General features: G+C 55.4%; 1 protein-coding gene across 2 annotated transcripts; it reads left to right on the plus strand.

The window, feature by feature from the left end:
* Positions 1-860: 860 nt before the first annotated feature.
* Positions 861-11,006, plus strand: Aars2 (alanyl-tRNA synthetase 2, mitochondrial). 2 transcript variants are annotated; one of them, XM_055612559.1, is made up of 22 exons: positions 861-1,089; positions 1,617-1,808; positions 2,469-2,614; positions 2,829-2,996; positions 3,397-3,541; positions 5,042-5,187; positions 5,355-5,463; positions 5,755-5,793; positions 5,895-6,006; positions 6,443-6,576; positions 6,914-7,064; positions 7,297-7,469; positions 7,584-7,697; positions 7,795-7,935; positions 8,147-8,284; positions 8,362-8,471; positions 8,593-8,701; positions 8,985-9,107; positions 9,298-9,408; positions 9,931-10,014; positions 10,091-10,201; positions 10,589-11,006. In XM_055612559.1, exons 1-22 carry the CDS (start codon positions 862-864, stop codon positions 10,751-10,753), a joined length of 2,949 nt encoding a protein of 982 aa, XP_055468534.1. In that variant the 5' UTR covers position 861; the 3' UTR covers positions 10,754-11,006. The 2 variants fall into 2 exon arrangements, with proteins under 2 accessions (XP_055468534.1, XP_055468539.1); XM_055612564.1 differs by lacking the exon at positions 861-1,089 and having other exon boundaries at positions 1,732-1,808; positions 3,393-3,541.
* Positions 11,007-15,062: the final 4,056 nt, after the last annotated feature.

A 15,062-nucleotide genomic window follows, 5' to 3' on the forward strand; every position in this document is an offset into this window, starting at 1 on the left:
TGAGCTGTCTAGCTGCACCCTGGCTATGGTCTGTGGGCTTCTCAGTTACTGCTGTCGCCATGGAAAGGAAGTCAAGGGGACTGCGCCTGCCAGGACAGGTATCTCCAACTCTCAGCAAAACACAAAACCTCAGGACATTGGAAGGCTTATGGAAAACCATCCCAGAGCTTTCAGCCAACAGCTTTGTCCTGACCTGGTGACCTGAATTCTCTCATCCCAAGGCAAATTAAAAGACCAAATGTCATTAAGCAATTAATAATGGAGCAGATGCAGTTTGGCTTGTGTCTCCACAAGACTCTTGCTCCAAAGATCCTGCTTCAGTCCCTAAGGACAAAGTGGCTCTCTCCAAACCCTGGGCAGAGGAGAAAATGGCAAGGCAGGCGGCGCCTGGCACTTAGGCGGGGTTCTGTTCTTTGTTGACCATCTCTTGAATTCCCACAGTCCCTTAGCACTCTTCAGCCTGGATCAGCACAAACCACACGACCCACGCACGGAATTGCACCCACACCTGCTCGCTTGCAACTCCACAAAAATCAGTAACATAACCACCATCGCTGCCAGAATATAGATTTTTGAAAGCAGAGGCATCGCGTTAATCTTGCTAAGAACGTTCCTAATAAAGCCTAGCACATTACGATCTTTGTGCAAATATCGGTTTAATGCTGGACGAATTGAGGGCACACTGGGTGCAAAGTGTGCAAGGTGAACTGCTCGCCCCAAGTCCCTTCCGGCCGAATCACTTCCACAGGAGGCTGAGGCTTGCCCTAAGTCTTCCGCCCGCCAGGGGCCGCTGTGAGGAAACACCAGGCTTCCTATCACACGTCACTCTTTGACCCCGAGGAGCCGCAGCTCGGGGCTGCGATGGCGGCGTCGGTGGCTGCGGCCGCCGGGAGGCTGCGGCGTGCCATTGGGAGGTCGTGCCCATGGCAGCCGTTCTCAACCGAGCCCCGTCCACCCCACGGAGCGGCCGTGCGGGACGCCTTCCTGAGCTTCTTCCGGGACCGCCACGGCCACCGGCTGGTGCCCTCCGCTTCCGTGAGGCCGCGCGGCGACCCCAGCCTGCTCTTCGTCAATGCAGGCATGAACCAGGTAGGGGCGGGGCCCCAGCCATCGGGGGCGGAGCTCGGGGGGGGTTGCCTGAGAAAGGCGCTTCGGGATTGGGCCAGAAAAGTGAGGGGCGGAACTCAGAGTGGAAGAGGGGCTGGGCAAAATGATTGGGGGCTTGGTCAGATGCCGGGGAGTTAACTTGGAAACTTGTCGGGAGAAATTAAGTTTATCATCCCTGGACGGCAGGTGTGGAGCTCCGAGTGGAAGACTGTTTAAATAAATATAACTCAACCATTAAGTAGACGTTTATTGCTTTGACTCTGTTCATCCACTTCCTTATCTGTAAATTCTCCTTTTTACTAGGCGAAGGTCTCTGGTTTAGGTTTAGTTACCTCTTCTCTGCTTCACATACACTAGAGACGTCTGCCTGAGCTCCTAGGATGCCCAGGGCCGAGACCACACTGCACCCTTGGGGTCACAGATAGCCTTGATAGATAGCCATCTCCATCCACATCCACCTTTAACCTTCTACTAAAGAACTCCCCTCTCCTCCCTTTATGTGTTTCTAGTTCAAGCCCATCTTCCTGGGCACAGTGGATCCTCGGAGTGAGATGGCAGGCTTCCGACGTGTAGCTAATAGCCAGAAATGTGTGAGGGCCGGAGGACGCCATAACGACCTGGAAGACGTGGGCCGGGATCTCTCACATCATACCTTCTTTGAAATGCTTGGCAATTGGGCTTTTGGGGGTGAATATTTTAAGGTGAGTTCCCAGGGAGCTCTAGAGTTACGAAAGCCTTTGGATCCTCATGCTGGATACTGTGGCTAAATACTAGCCACGGTTTGTGATGGGGGAGATGGAAAGATGGCTTGGCTGGCAAAGTGCTCACGCAAAACGTGAAGGCCAACAGTGTGTGCCTATCATTCTGGAGCTGCCAGATGGGGGATGGAAACAGGAGGATCCTTGGAAGGTCACAGGCAAGGTAGTCTGGCCTGCATTCAAAGTGTCAAGCTAACGAGAGACCCTGTTTCAGACAAAAATTAGAACGTGCCTAAGGACAGTCACCCAGAGTTACCCTTTGACTTTCACATGGACGTACCCACACATACCAGGTACACACACACACACACACACACACACACACACACACTAAGATGTACAATGGGAAGACATATGTCACACTTTCCTGATTGAAGGAATGGACTGTTTCCTGCTTATTGGTTGGTTGGGTGGAGGAGTTTGTGGAGAAGGTCGATTCCATCTGGGACTGGAAAGAAGGTAGGCTTTAGAAGAGTGGAGATACTTCCTGGGAAGGAGAAACTCATGGCAGAAACTCAAGGCACATGGCTTTTGGGAATGGTTTGTGTTGAGCCCTTGAACTCATGTGGCCATGTCTCCACGCCATGATGGTTTCTCCCACAGGAGGAGGCCTGTAGCATGGCCTGGGAACTTCTGACTCAAGTCTATGGGATCCCCGAGGACAGGTTATGGGTCTCCTACTTCAGCGGCGATTCCAAGACAGGGCTGGACCCAGATCTGGAGACCAGAGACATCTGGCTCAGCTTGGGGTAAGTCAACCCCCGTCTCCTCCCCACCCCTGGCCACAGGAAAACTGGAAAGCAGACCATCATCGGCTCAAATCCTCAGAGTTCAGCATGTCCCAGCATGCTGTGGGTCAGCCCTAGGACCTTACCCTCTTCCTGAGCTGGACTTGGGTGAGAGGTTGGCCTGACAAAGAGGTGCCAGCTTCTAAGTATGCCATTTACTTGGCTTTCTCCTCAGAGTGCCCGCCAGCCGCATGCTCTGCTTCGGACTCCAAGAGAACTTCTGGGAGATGGGAGACACTGGGCCTTGTGGGCCTTGTACTGAGATCCACTATGACCTGGCTGGGGACGTGGGAGCCCCCCAGCTGGTGGAGCTTTGGAATCTGGTCTTCATGCAGCACAACAGGTAATGGGTGGCCAAAGCCACCGTTAGTTTCTACTGGAACTTACAAATAATTAAGTAATTAATTAAACAACTAATTCTAGTCCCTGACGATGACAGTTTCAACTAGTCACTGATGCTCTCTGGCCTCTTAGCGTGTAGTGCAGTTGAACTTCATGATCACTAAGATTCTCTTCTAGCATATCTTGACCTGTCTCTCTAAAGCATAAGAATGGAACTAACCTTTTTGAAAAGAGGACAGGAGCCTTCCTCACCTCCATTTGTGTAGGGAGGGGAAGGGGACACTGCCCTCAGGTCCCTGCTATTCTCAGCAGCTGGGTCGTCATATTTCTGCTGAACTTGAGCACCTGCCTCACACCTGCCAGGCTCAGTTGGCCTCACCTTGCACACTTTTCCTAGCCAGAGAGGCAGATGGAAGCCTGCAGCAGCTGCCCCAGCGACACGTGGACACAGGAATGGGCCTAGAAAGGCTGGTGGCTGTCCTGCAGGGCAAACGTTCCACCTACGACACTGACCTCTTCTCTCCACTGCTCAATGCCATACACCAGGTGAGCCCACCCCTGCCTCAGCCCTAGGGTGTGTGTGTGTGTGTGTGTGTGTGTGTGTGTGTGTGTGTGTGTTCCAGATGACGTCATCTTCAGGAATGCGATCTACTTCCTTTGAGACAGGGTGTGTCACTGGCCTAGAGCTCACCAATTAGGCAGCATTGGCTGGCCATCAAGCCTCAGTGTCCTCCTATCTCTGTCTCCCCAGAATTGAGATTACAAGGCTATGCCACTGTGCCTGCAATTTCACATGAGTTGTAGAGATCAAACTCAGGTCCTCATGCTTGTGAGGCAAACACTGTATTAACTGAGCCATCTACCACGCCCCCAGAAAAACACACACACACACCACTACCTCATGGTGCTTTTTCACTTGTGGAGAATTGAGAGTATTCCAAAATGTGGGGACAGTCCAGACCAAGGGTCCCAGCGTATCAGGTATTTGGCTAAGAGTTGCTACTGTCCCCTGATGTCTCTTCTGTTCCCTCCGCCATCCATTCAAAGTTTGCATTAGTTCCTTATGAAAGGCTCTGGGCTTGGGGCTCAAGGAGACACTGATGTAGATTGTCCTTTGCGTAAAAGATTTAGTAAAAGAGTTATTAACTTCATGGACAGACAGCAGCATGGTAGGACCCTGAAGAAAGTTCAGACCCAATGCTATAGCCAGACAGCATGGTGGGGACTCTGCAGAGAGCTCAGGTCTCCAAGGCTGAATGGTGGTCCTTTCCTAGAAGTCTTAGAGGAGGGTGAAGGTGGTTGTGCCACGTAATTGACAAGTAGTAGCACAGGCCTGTATTCCAGAGAAGGAATGAGCTTGGGGTGTGTCAAAGAGGGCACATCTACATTAAGTCTACCTACATAAGCCACCCATTAGCCCTCTGGGGTCCTATAGTCTGGTGTCCTGAGCCTATAGACTGCCTTGGGGAAATAGGGGTGGCACCTGCCATTCCCCTGAAATCACGAGGAGTCTAGTGTGTTAGAGGAGTTGGAGATGAGCTTCTGGTAGGGGCTTGCCAGTTTCTTGAAGGTGGCTATAAGAAAGGGGCTGTTGCAGGTCGTGGCTTGAAGCCCCCTAATCCAAAACCTTTATGCTTGGCGCAGTCTCAAATAGAAAAGATATGGAGCTAACCTTCAAGCTTGAGAGACAGAAAATAGATGAGTGTGTGAAAGAACAAGATCATAGCCCACAGGTTCTGAGCATACAACAGCATTGCAGAGAGTGGCTGGCAGGGGTATTACAGAGGAATCCTAGACCAGCTGGCTGGAGAAGATGACCGTTGACCTAAAACCTGAAAGGAGAGGCAGCACAAAAAGCTCACTGCAGACACACAACAGCGGGGTGCCAACGCAAGAAAGGCTTGACATATGCCACTATCCAGCTCCTCCCCCTGGAGGACTCCACCCAGATAAGGCAGGGTCCTGGACTGCATCACAGAATAGACTGGCATGTGCTTGGGCCAGGTCAGGCAGAACCAACAGCCGTGTCTGTTCCCTGCTTTTCAGGGCTGTGGGGTTCCCCCTTACTCTGGCCGGGTAGGGGCAGCAGATGAGGGCCACATAGACACAGCATACCGAGTCGTAGCTGACCACATCCGGACGCTCAGTGTCTGCATCGCCGATGGCGTCTCCCCAGGGATGACAGGTGCCCCGTGAGTCTGGAGGGGCAGGCGCTGCGGGATTGGCAGGGGCGGGAGAGAGGGAAATGGGGAGGTGAAATCAGGTCAAGAGCTCAGGGGTAGTAGAGGAAGCACACTGCTCCCAGTATCGCTGGCCAGGTGATGCTAGGGGCTCATATTTCATCTCTGAACCCCTCTAGGCTAGTTCTTCGTCAGATTCTGCGTCGAGCCGTGCGCTTTTCCACAGAGGTCTTGAAGGCACCTCCAGGCTTTCTAGGCAGCCTGGTGCCGGTGGTGGTGGAGACTTTGGTAAGTACAGAGTCCCCCCCCCTTACCACTGGTCCCCAACAGCGTCCCACACTCACTGTCCAGCCCAGTACCCCATCAAGAGGGCTGAGAAAGCTGGAGCAGGGAGACCCTAGAAGGATGCTCATTCAGCCTGCTAGACCTTTGACCTGGGGTTTCCTTCTTCTTACGTGCCTGCTCCACTGGGAAGCCACCTCCTCAGTTCTCAGAGCATCTGAGCCTCCTGGGCAGGTGTCCCTTGATGCCAGGGGAAGGAGGGAGGGTGGACTATTTACCTCCTCCACACTCTCCTAGGGAGCCGCTTATCCAGAACTTCAGAAGAACTCAGACAAGGTACTGACTCAAGTGGGGAGGTGGCGGGCTGGCTACCCAGAGAGCCATAGGGAGAAGCCCGTTTCCAAGGAGACCCAGCTCTACTCTCTGCCTTGGTTCAGATAACCAGTCTGGTGTCAGAGGATGAGGCAGCCTTCCTGGGCTCCCTGCAGCGAGGCCGGCGGGTCATTGATCGCACCATTAAGCGCTTGGGGCCTTCTGATTTGTTCCCTGGTGAGCTGGGTGCCTAGCCAAAGCAAAGGGCACCAGAGGGAGCAGAGGTGGGAGCTTTCAGCCCGCCAGGACTCATCCCCCTCACCCCGACTTCTGTCAGAAGCTTCTCCCAGGTGCTTTAGACCTGACCACTGCAGACCCTGCCTGGCCACCCCCTCTTCTGACTGCCAAGCAACCCCACCCCCATCCCTTGTTTCCAAGGTCAGCTTCATACTTAAACTGAGACCACCAAATGCCATGGGGGAGTATGCCTAGCTACCCTTACCTGACCTTGGAGCCTGAAGCTTGGAGATAACTCCTCACATGGGAGTGCTCAGTATGGGGAGGGGGTCACTGGTGGGGTTCGTGTGGCTGAAAAAGCCTGAGCCCAGCTCACTTCCTTCCCCTTCCTTTGATCTGCCTCTCTCACCCTAAACCCTCTGTTCTCTTTCCTCAGCTGAAGTGGCCTGGTCATTGTCACTGTCTGGGCATCTGGGGATTCCCTTGGACCTGGTGAAGCTGATGCTGGAGGAGAAGGGGGTGCAGCTGGACACTGCAGGACTGGAGCGACTAGCCCAGGCAGAGGCTCAGGTACAGGCTGCTGGATTCTGCGCTGACCCAGCCATTCCCCCCTCAGCCCTGAACTCCTGGGGCAAGAATTGCAGCTAGCCAAAGAATTGGAAGCCAAGGTGGGGTCTGTCAGACCCTACTCAGTCTGTAGAGAGGAACATCAGCCCCAGTACCAAACAGGAGCAGAAAGGAGGCCGGTGGGGGGCAGGGTGGTTGTGGGCAGGCTGCAGAGTCCACAGAGACAGGGACCTCAAAGACTCAATTCCCATCCTGGGGCATTCTCTGTACACCTGCCTCTACCTACCCATCCCCCACTCCACCTCACCCCTACCCCACCCCCTGCACCCTTGTCCTACAGCACCGGGCCCAGCACCTGAACCCAGAGCCAGTTCAGGAGGAGGGACTGTGTCTTGATGTCCACGCACTGGAGGAACTGCACCGTCAGGGGGTACCCCCAACTGATGACAGCCCCAAGTATAACTATTCTCTTGGACCCAACGGGGATTATGGTGAGAGCCTAGACCCAGGTTGGTAGGCACAAGCTTACTTGACCTTGACTGGAAAGGAGAGAAACAGTAGCCACCAGCTTCTTGCATTGCCCTAAATACCCAGCAGGGGTCACTGCCTCCATCTGGAAATGGCTTCTCTCCTTCACCCTCCAAGGCCAGATGCCTTTGCCTCATATCCCAAACCCATCACCCCCCCAGGCCCCAACACTGATAATCCTTCTGCCTTTGGCAGAGTTTGGCCTCTGTGAGGCCCAGGTGCTACAGCTGTACTCAGAGGTTGGGACGGCTGTGGCCTCCGTGGGGCCAGGCCAGCGCTGTGGCCTCCTATTGGACAGAACCAACTTCTATGCCGAACAAGGGGGTCAGGCTTCAGACCGTGGCTACCTGGTTCGCACAGGGCAGCAGGTGAGCGTCCTTCCGGCACCTGGGGCTGACTTCTGTGGGAGGCAGATGTGAGCCTGCAGGCAGCCAAGTCGGGGGGGGGGGGGGGTTCTGTCACCTTGGCCCTCTCCTCCCCAGGATATGCTGTTCCCTGTGGCCCGGGCTCAGGTCTGTGGGGGCTTCATCCTGCACGAGGCGGTGGCTCCCGACTGCTTACAGGTCGGGGATCGAGTGCAGCTGTACGTGGATAAGGTAAGGCCCCTATCCCAGCTGCACCGGATATGCTGCAGCCCTTCTCCCTCCCCACTCCTGCCCTCACCCAGGACCCTGGGTGACAAAAGTCTTCCAGGCCTGGCGGATGGGATGCATGGTGAAGCACACGGCCACTCACCTGCTGAGCTGGGCACTTCGGCAGACCCTGGGACCTACCACCGAGCAACGGGGCTCCCACCTCAACCCCGAGCAGCTGCGCTTTGACGTGGCCACACAGGTGAGCTGGGCACAGAGAGACAGGCTTGATGGGAGGTGGCATGCCGCAAGACGGACGGGAGGTGGCTTGGCTAGTCTGAGGAGCCGGGCTGTGGGCCAGCACCACCACTGCCCTGCGGAACCTCACCTCCCTTGCTCCCTATGGAACATCAGTTGGCCTTTCATAGGCAGAAGGCAAACCTATACCTCTCGCTTTGTTTCCGCACACCCAGACCCCACTGACCCCAGAGCACCTCCGGACAGTAGAGAGCTATGTGCAGGAGGTGGTGAAGCAGGATAAGCCTGTGTACATGGAGGAGGTGCCCCTGGCACACACTGCCAGTGTTCCTGGCCTTCGCTCGCTGGATGAGGTGAGCTGCGCAGGGGTGATCCCAGAGGGCTTCCCTGTCCTTCAGGGCTGACAGCCCCTGTCCCACCTCCCACTCAGGTGTACCCAGACCCTGTCCGGGTAGTGTCCGTGGGGGTTCCTGTGGCCCAGGCACTTGCACCAGCCTGCCAAGCTGCACTGCAGACCTCGGTGGAACTCTGCTGTGGGACGTGAGTCATCCCTGTGCCACCCTGTCCCCGAACCCTTAATCTTAGCAGCCACCAGCCTTTGCTTCGGGCTCAGACCTCTCCCTTCTCTCCATTATCACCCCTCTCTTCACCTTCCTTATAGGCACCTGCTACGTACCGGGGCCGTGGGGGACTTGGTGATCATTGGGGACCGCCAGCTGGTCAAGGGCATCACTCGCCTACTGGCCATCACTGGGGAGCAGGCCCAACAGGTTAGAACACTAGAAGCCCTGGAGACTTCTGACTGTGGGGGTCGAGGGGATACACAACTGATACCAAGGCTCGGGTACCCAGTGGTATAGCCAGCATTTCTGTATATACCCTGCTGTGCCATAGCAACTGCTAGCAGCCATCAGCTGTTCATTTAAGGCTGGTTCCCTTGACTGGTCCAACTGGTAAACATTAATATGGCCCTGACCATCGGGAGATATGAGACCCTGTCCTGGGAGGGTTGCCGTAAGTCTGAACCCTTCGCTTTCTTGTCCCCTCACATAGGCCCGAGAGCTGGGCCAGAGCCTGTCTCAGGAGGTGGGAGCAGCCAGAGAGCGACTAAGTCGGGGCAGCCGGGACCTGCCGGAGGCTCACCAGCTAACTAAGGACATAGGACGTCTCACCAAGGTCAGGGCAACCCTCACCACTCCACTCCCCACCCTCCCCTGGCCCTGTTCCTTCCCCCATCTCTTCCTGGACCCTCCCTATCCCTCCCAGCCTTCCAGCTGGCCCAAATGTTCATCTTCAGGGTCGGTATGCTGTCTGCCCTGGCTCTGTCAGTCAGAAGTGCAAGGGTGACACACAGCTCTGACCATAGGTCATAGACTCTGCTGTGATGCCTCAGTGGCAGAGGCAGGAGCTGCAGACCACACTGAAGGTGCTGCAGCGCCATGCCAACACTGCCTTCCGGAAACTGGAGAAGGGCCAGGTGAGAGAAGACCAGCCGTGCCTGGTACTCACAGACATCACCCCACTAACCCTAGGAAGCTTCCAGAACCGGGATATAGTGGTCAGGGGCAGCTTCCTACTTCATGTGCTACCAGGCACCATCTACCAAGCCATTCCCCACCTCTGCCTGGCTGTAGCTCTCCCCCAGCCCTTCCCTCTAGGCAGCCTCCTGACTCAAATGCCAGTCAGCCTTAATTGCTCCTTGACTGTCAGTTCCTAGTCCCCTCCCAGTCCATCTGTGCCATCTGGCCTGCCTCCTCTCACCTTCAGCAACTTTTGTAGGGCCATATAACAAACCAGAAGATCTGGGACAGTCACAGAAAGTCACAGATGGAACCCAAGAAAGCAGGCCATGCCAGGCGGAGCCCTCCTGCTACCTCTCCTCAGAGCTAACAGCCTTTGTTGAGGGGGAGCACAGGGGCGGGGGGTGCTGGTAGACTGGGTCTCAGTTCAGAAGTGGAGTATCCATGCCCGGCCCCTCTGCTGCTCTTCCGCCCCACAGGCTGCGGAGAAATCCCAGGAGCTGTTAAAGCGGCACTCCGAAGGGCCTCTGATTGTGGACACCGTCTCTGCTGAGTCCCTCTCAGTGAGTGCTGTGCAGTGGCCTGGGGGAGGTCCTGGGCATCTGGGGAGCGGTGGGTCACTGTCCCATCCTCATGCAGATGCTGGTAAAGGTGGTGACCCAGGTGTGCAAGCAGGCCCCCAGCATGTCTGTACTGCTGCTCAGCCCCCAGCCCACAGGCAGTGTCCTGTGTGCCTGCCAGGTGGCCCAGGTAAGAGGGTCCAAAGAGAGCCCACCCTAAACAGCCCTTGCCAAGTTCTGGTTCCACCTCTATCCCTTCCAGACAGGAGATCTAGGGTAGGGAGAGATAACCTATGACAGGAACAGAGCAATCTCCTTGTCCCCAGAAGGCACTGTGAAATTCCATAGTCACCTGCCTTGAGGCCCCAGGTCCTTGCAAACAAGGCTCAGGTGTTCAACACTTCCGTACGTATTCACAGTCCAGCCCTTTCCTGATTGCCTCACCGCATGCACTGCCCTGTGCCCAGCCAGGGAGAGGGTGCTCCTATGCTGGTGACTGCACTCCCACGGGTCCACTGAATGGCTAGCATCAGGGAGGACTGCTCCACATAGCTTCCCTTTCTGATTCTCTCCCCAGGGGGCCACACCCACCTTCACAGCAGAGGCCTGGGCACTAGCTGTGTGCCGCCACATGGGAGGCAAGGCTTGGGGCTCTCCAGTGGTAGCCCAGGGTACTGGCCATACTGTTGACCTGGAGGCTGCCCTCGGGACAGCCCGAGCTTATGCACTCAACCAGCTCTGACCAGGCCCACCCAGGACTCCAAGGAATAAGAGGCAAGCATGTTACAGTTCCGGAGGGAGCCACACAGCCTTCCCGGAGGCCGAAGCAGAGGACTAGCAGCTGGAAGCCAGGTATCTGGGCCAAGGAGAGCCGCCTGGGCCACTTGACACCAGCAGACTAGAGGAAACAAAAGTGGACTGAGAAGCAGCAACCCCAACCAATGTGAAGACCTGGCTGTTAGAGCTGGGAGTGCCTATTAAAAGCATTTCACAGAGCCGGACGCGGTGGCGCGCCTTTAATCCCGGCCCTCAGGGAGACAGAGGCAGGCAGATCGCTGTGAGTTCTAGGCCAGCCTGGTCTATAAAGCAAGTCCAGGACAGCCAAGGCTACACAGAGAAACCTTGTCTCAAAAAACAAACAAACAAACAAAAAAGTATTTCACACGACTGGAGAGCTGGCACAGTGGTTAAGTGCCGCACTTAACCACTGGAAAGGACCTGGAAAGGACCCAGGTTCGATTCCTAGCATCCACCTGGAGGCTGCCCGCCTCCTCAGGCACCAGACACACATATGGTACACAGACATAAAATGCAGACAAAACATTCATACACACAAAATAATAAAAAAAATTTTTTTAAAGTACTTCACAGAGGATTGGAAGTTCTGGAGGATTCTGTAGTTGAGAAAAGAGACCTACTCAGCCACTAAGAGTGCTCGCTGCTCTTCCAGAGGCTCAAGTTCAGCTCCCAGCACCCACGTGTGTCTCACGTCACCTCTAACTCTAGCCCCAGCACATCTAGTGCCTTTTTCTGAACTCTGTGGGCCCCTGCAAATACATGGCATACACAAAATGTACTAAAGAGTGAGTGGCCTTCCTCGGCATGACATGGGTATACCCCATCATTAATCCACTCACCTCAGCGGAAAAGCACCTGGTACCTAAATCTGGACCATCCAGGGACCAGAGTGTTCAGAGGGAGTCAGTGGGCAGTGATCAACTGGCTATCAGGAAGAGTCTCCTGGCTGTCAAGACCCAGAAATGTCATGTGGAAGTCAGAACAGCAGGGCACACACCCCTGATGTTGTTCATTAACAATGACTTGTTTGAAGGAAGGCCAGGACGGCTTGCTGATACTTTGAGCAGCAGGGTCTTGTCAGCTGACAGTGATGAGAACCAGATACAACAGTGTCTCTTCTTGTGGAACCTACTTCTGGGGGTATGGGGGGGGGGTGGACAGAGAGAGGGGAAGGAGTGTCAAGGATGAAAAAGGAAAACAGGGACAGGAGGACAAAGTGGTGTCACGGCATCTCTGGGAAAGGTGTCTGAGCTAGGAGGTGAGGGTGTGAGCCTTGAAGTCTAAGAGGTGTTTGAGCTGAAGGCACATCCGGTAAGCCAGGTTGTGAGGAAGGAGTCAGGCCACAGGTGGTCAGACCAGTGATGGTCTTTCTTCCCTGAGATAGGGTCTCTAGGCAGAGAGACCAGGGTCTCTGGTTGATTGGCCTGGAACTCCCTGTATGGGCCAAGCTGACCCCTTAACAGAGATACACATGTCCCTGCCTCCTGAGCGCTGGGACTGAAAGCATACACCGCCGTGCCTAGTCAAGAACAGACTTAAAAGTTAACACAGCACTGTGGCCCAAGGCAGAGCGCGCGCTGGGGGAAAGGGTCCTGGGGAGATACCTCTATGAAGTACTTGCTCTACGTGGGGATCCAAGGTCAAGTGCGAGAAGCCACGTCAGCCAGCTGTGCTGGTGTGTGCCCTATAATCCCAGCCTGCAGTGGGCGGAGGGGTGTATGGAGAGGGCAGACCCCTGGCTTCCATGAGCCATCTAGCCTAGCCTATTCATTGGGCCCCAGGGCAAGGGAAAGACCCTTTCTCAAGGTGGACAGCACCTGAGGAATGGAGGAATGCCACCTGAGGTTGGCATGTACACACACGGTCACCCATGCGCACAAAGAGCAGCCGAAGCTGAAACTGTTTGAGGCAAGATCCGTGAAGCCAAGGCATGTAGGGAGGCCCCTCTATCAGAACAAAGCTTCCCAGCCAGAGCTCTGGCTAGATACAGGAAGGAGGGGTGGTTATGGGAGTGGGGTGCCCATCTTCAAAACGATGCAGAGTGGGCCTACATGGTGCCATAGTGCCACAGCCACTAGTGTGTGATCATTTGGACCCGGGATGCAGCTCAGGCAGCAGAGTACCAAGCATGTACCAAGCCGTGGGTTTGATTCCCAGCACCATGTAAACCCAACACACCCAGACTGCACCTCTGTCATCTGGAGAGGCAGGACAGGCGCAGCAGAAGTTCAAGGGCATCCACAACTACGCGAGTGACGGTTTGTAAGGCCCTCGGAAGACTTGAAGGGACCTGGGGACAGACGCCTGGCTTGCCCTCCGGAGCTTGCTAGTAGGCTCATCTATTATGTTTACCACGGGTCCAGTTCCTCATGGCCACCAAACAGGAGCCAACAGAAGAGCCAGCTTAAAGCTAAGCTTTGCTTTCCTGGGACGCCACACAGACACACACACACACCCTAATCTGCTGTCCCTCCACTCTGGAGAACGATGGGAAGAATTTCTCTTCCTATGTATAGCCTGATCCCTGGAGTCGTCTCTCCTGCCTACCAAGAGATCAGGACAGCAATCTTATCCTGTCATGCTGGGACTGAGAGCTGCGCTGGCGCCAGGCTCGGGGCTGGGTGAAGGAGCGCTACGCAGGCCGGGGACCTTCCTGCCTCTGACACTTGGCTCATGTTGGAGAACGTGGAAGGGGCTCCCCAGCAGAGTTGTGGGCAGCTTGGCTACAGGGAAATTCCAGAGACTTAAGTACCTGTAGGAGTCCTTTGCCGCCTGCCTCCTTTGTTATTCTTGGACCTTCTCCCCATCCCCCAGTCCTAACCAGAGGTACATCTCTGCACACGAAAAGCTTATGCATCCCAAAACACACTGCCAGAAAGCACGAGCAGAGCCCAAGGCCACAGGGTCGCGTTCCGTGAGCGCGCAGGCGCGCGCACGCACTAGCGGCAACCAAGGAGGAGGCCGCCAACGCCCAGGCCGAGGGCTCACGGCCCGCCCCTTGGCGACTCAAGCGTCCCTAACGACCAACTGAGCCAACTGCCGTTGGGTCCCCTGAGCAGGTGAAGCGACCTCTGGGAATGGGATGCCCAACTCTGGTCTCCCCATTCAGACCATGAGGGTCAAGCCCCAAAGCCCCGCCAGCTCCTGCAACCCACGCGGTTCTGTGACCCTGCAGCCATCATCTTGAGCTTTGTATTTCCTGTACCGGGAGAAACCATTCTGCAGCTACTTGAGGCTCACAGTTCATCCCTGTCTTCTAAAGGTGGGACCTCGGCTCTGCATTCCCACACAGCGATTATCTATAAACTGGTCCAGAGGCCTAGAGTTCAAGAAAAGAAAGTGGGGGACCTAGGAAGAGGAAGGTCCCCAATCCTCAGCTGAGGGCAATGCTGCAAGCCCTATGGCTTCCGCACCTCCCTCAAGGCCCCCACGGACCTGGTCTCTCAGGGTTACCAAGGGGAGGAGGAAGAACCGTGCTGACCTTTGAAGCTGAGCTTCCCTGCTGGGGTGTGTAAGGGAAGGTGGCTGGAGTCGTGGGGAGCTCCTGCTAGTGGTCCCTTCCCATAGAACAGAGCTGGGAGAGATGGGGCCCGGCGGTTATGAGCAAGCTATCTCCTGGGCCAGAGGCCAAGCTTGGGCTCTCAGAAAAACTAGAAAATGAGATTCACAACAGAAATTTGGGCAGTGAAGGGTAAGGAAAGAGGTCAAGGAAGATGTAAACAAAAGCCCAGGGACCTGAAAATAGGAACCTGAGGCCTGAGGAGGACTCTTTCTGGGTGACCCTGGGGTAAATAGAGGTGAGAAGCTGGCTGAGGAGACATGAAAAGCAAAGGCAGAGAGGTGGGTAGAGACCCGGCAGCCCACCACAGCTACGCTTTCAGAGGAACGTGGGGCATGACAGCATCCGTTCCTTTTCCGTTTGGGAGTTGGCAGGAACCGCCCTGACACGGCCAGATTTTACTGGGGTCTTGAGGAAGGATGTAAAAGGAGGGAATATGGTGGAGATCCAAGCTTGATCCGGGTCTGTGAGCAGCATGAAGGGTTCAGCATGAGCAGGGGCAGCAGAGCAAAACCGCAATATTCTCTTGGGCCCCTGTGGAGACCTCAAGCCAAAGGATGTCAGCAACGATCCAACCTTATGGAAGCTTCTGGGGCCAGCAGTGAAGTGGGATGAGGGTGCTGGGTTTTGGAGGTTGGTACCAAAGTAGGTAAAGGCTGGGCTCCACAGTGGTGACTAGAGAACCCAGAAGTGG

Source organism: Psammomys obesus, unplaced genomic scaffold (assembly GCF_907164565.1).
Source record: "Psammomys obesus unplaced genomic scaffold, mPsaObe1.curated_primary_1811, whole genome shotgun sequence".
Lineage (NCBI taxonomy): Eukaryota > Metazoa > Chordata > Mammalia > Rodentia > Muridae > Psammomys > Psammomys obesus.

Bases quoted from the DNA above. Each gene is read 5' to 3' on its own strand.
- Aars2 (XM_055612559.1), top strand. From the start codon at position 862: ATGGCGGCGTCGGTGGCTGCGGCCGCCGGGAGGCTGCGGCGTGCCATT. The intron at 2,997-3,396 runs GTAATGGGTGGC...TTTCCTAGCCAG, and splicing joins GTCTTCATGCAGCACAACAG to AGAGGCAGATGGAAGCCTGC. The intron at 9,409-9,930 runs GTGAGAGAAGAC...TCCGCCCCACAG, and splicing joins GGAAACTGGAGAAGGGCCAG to GCTGCGGAGAAATCCCAGGA.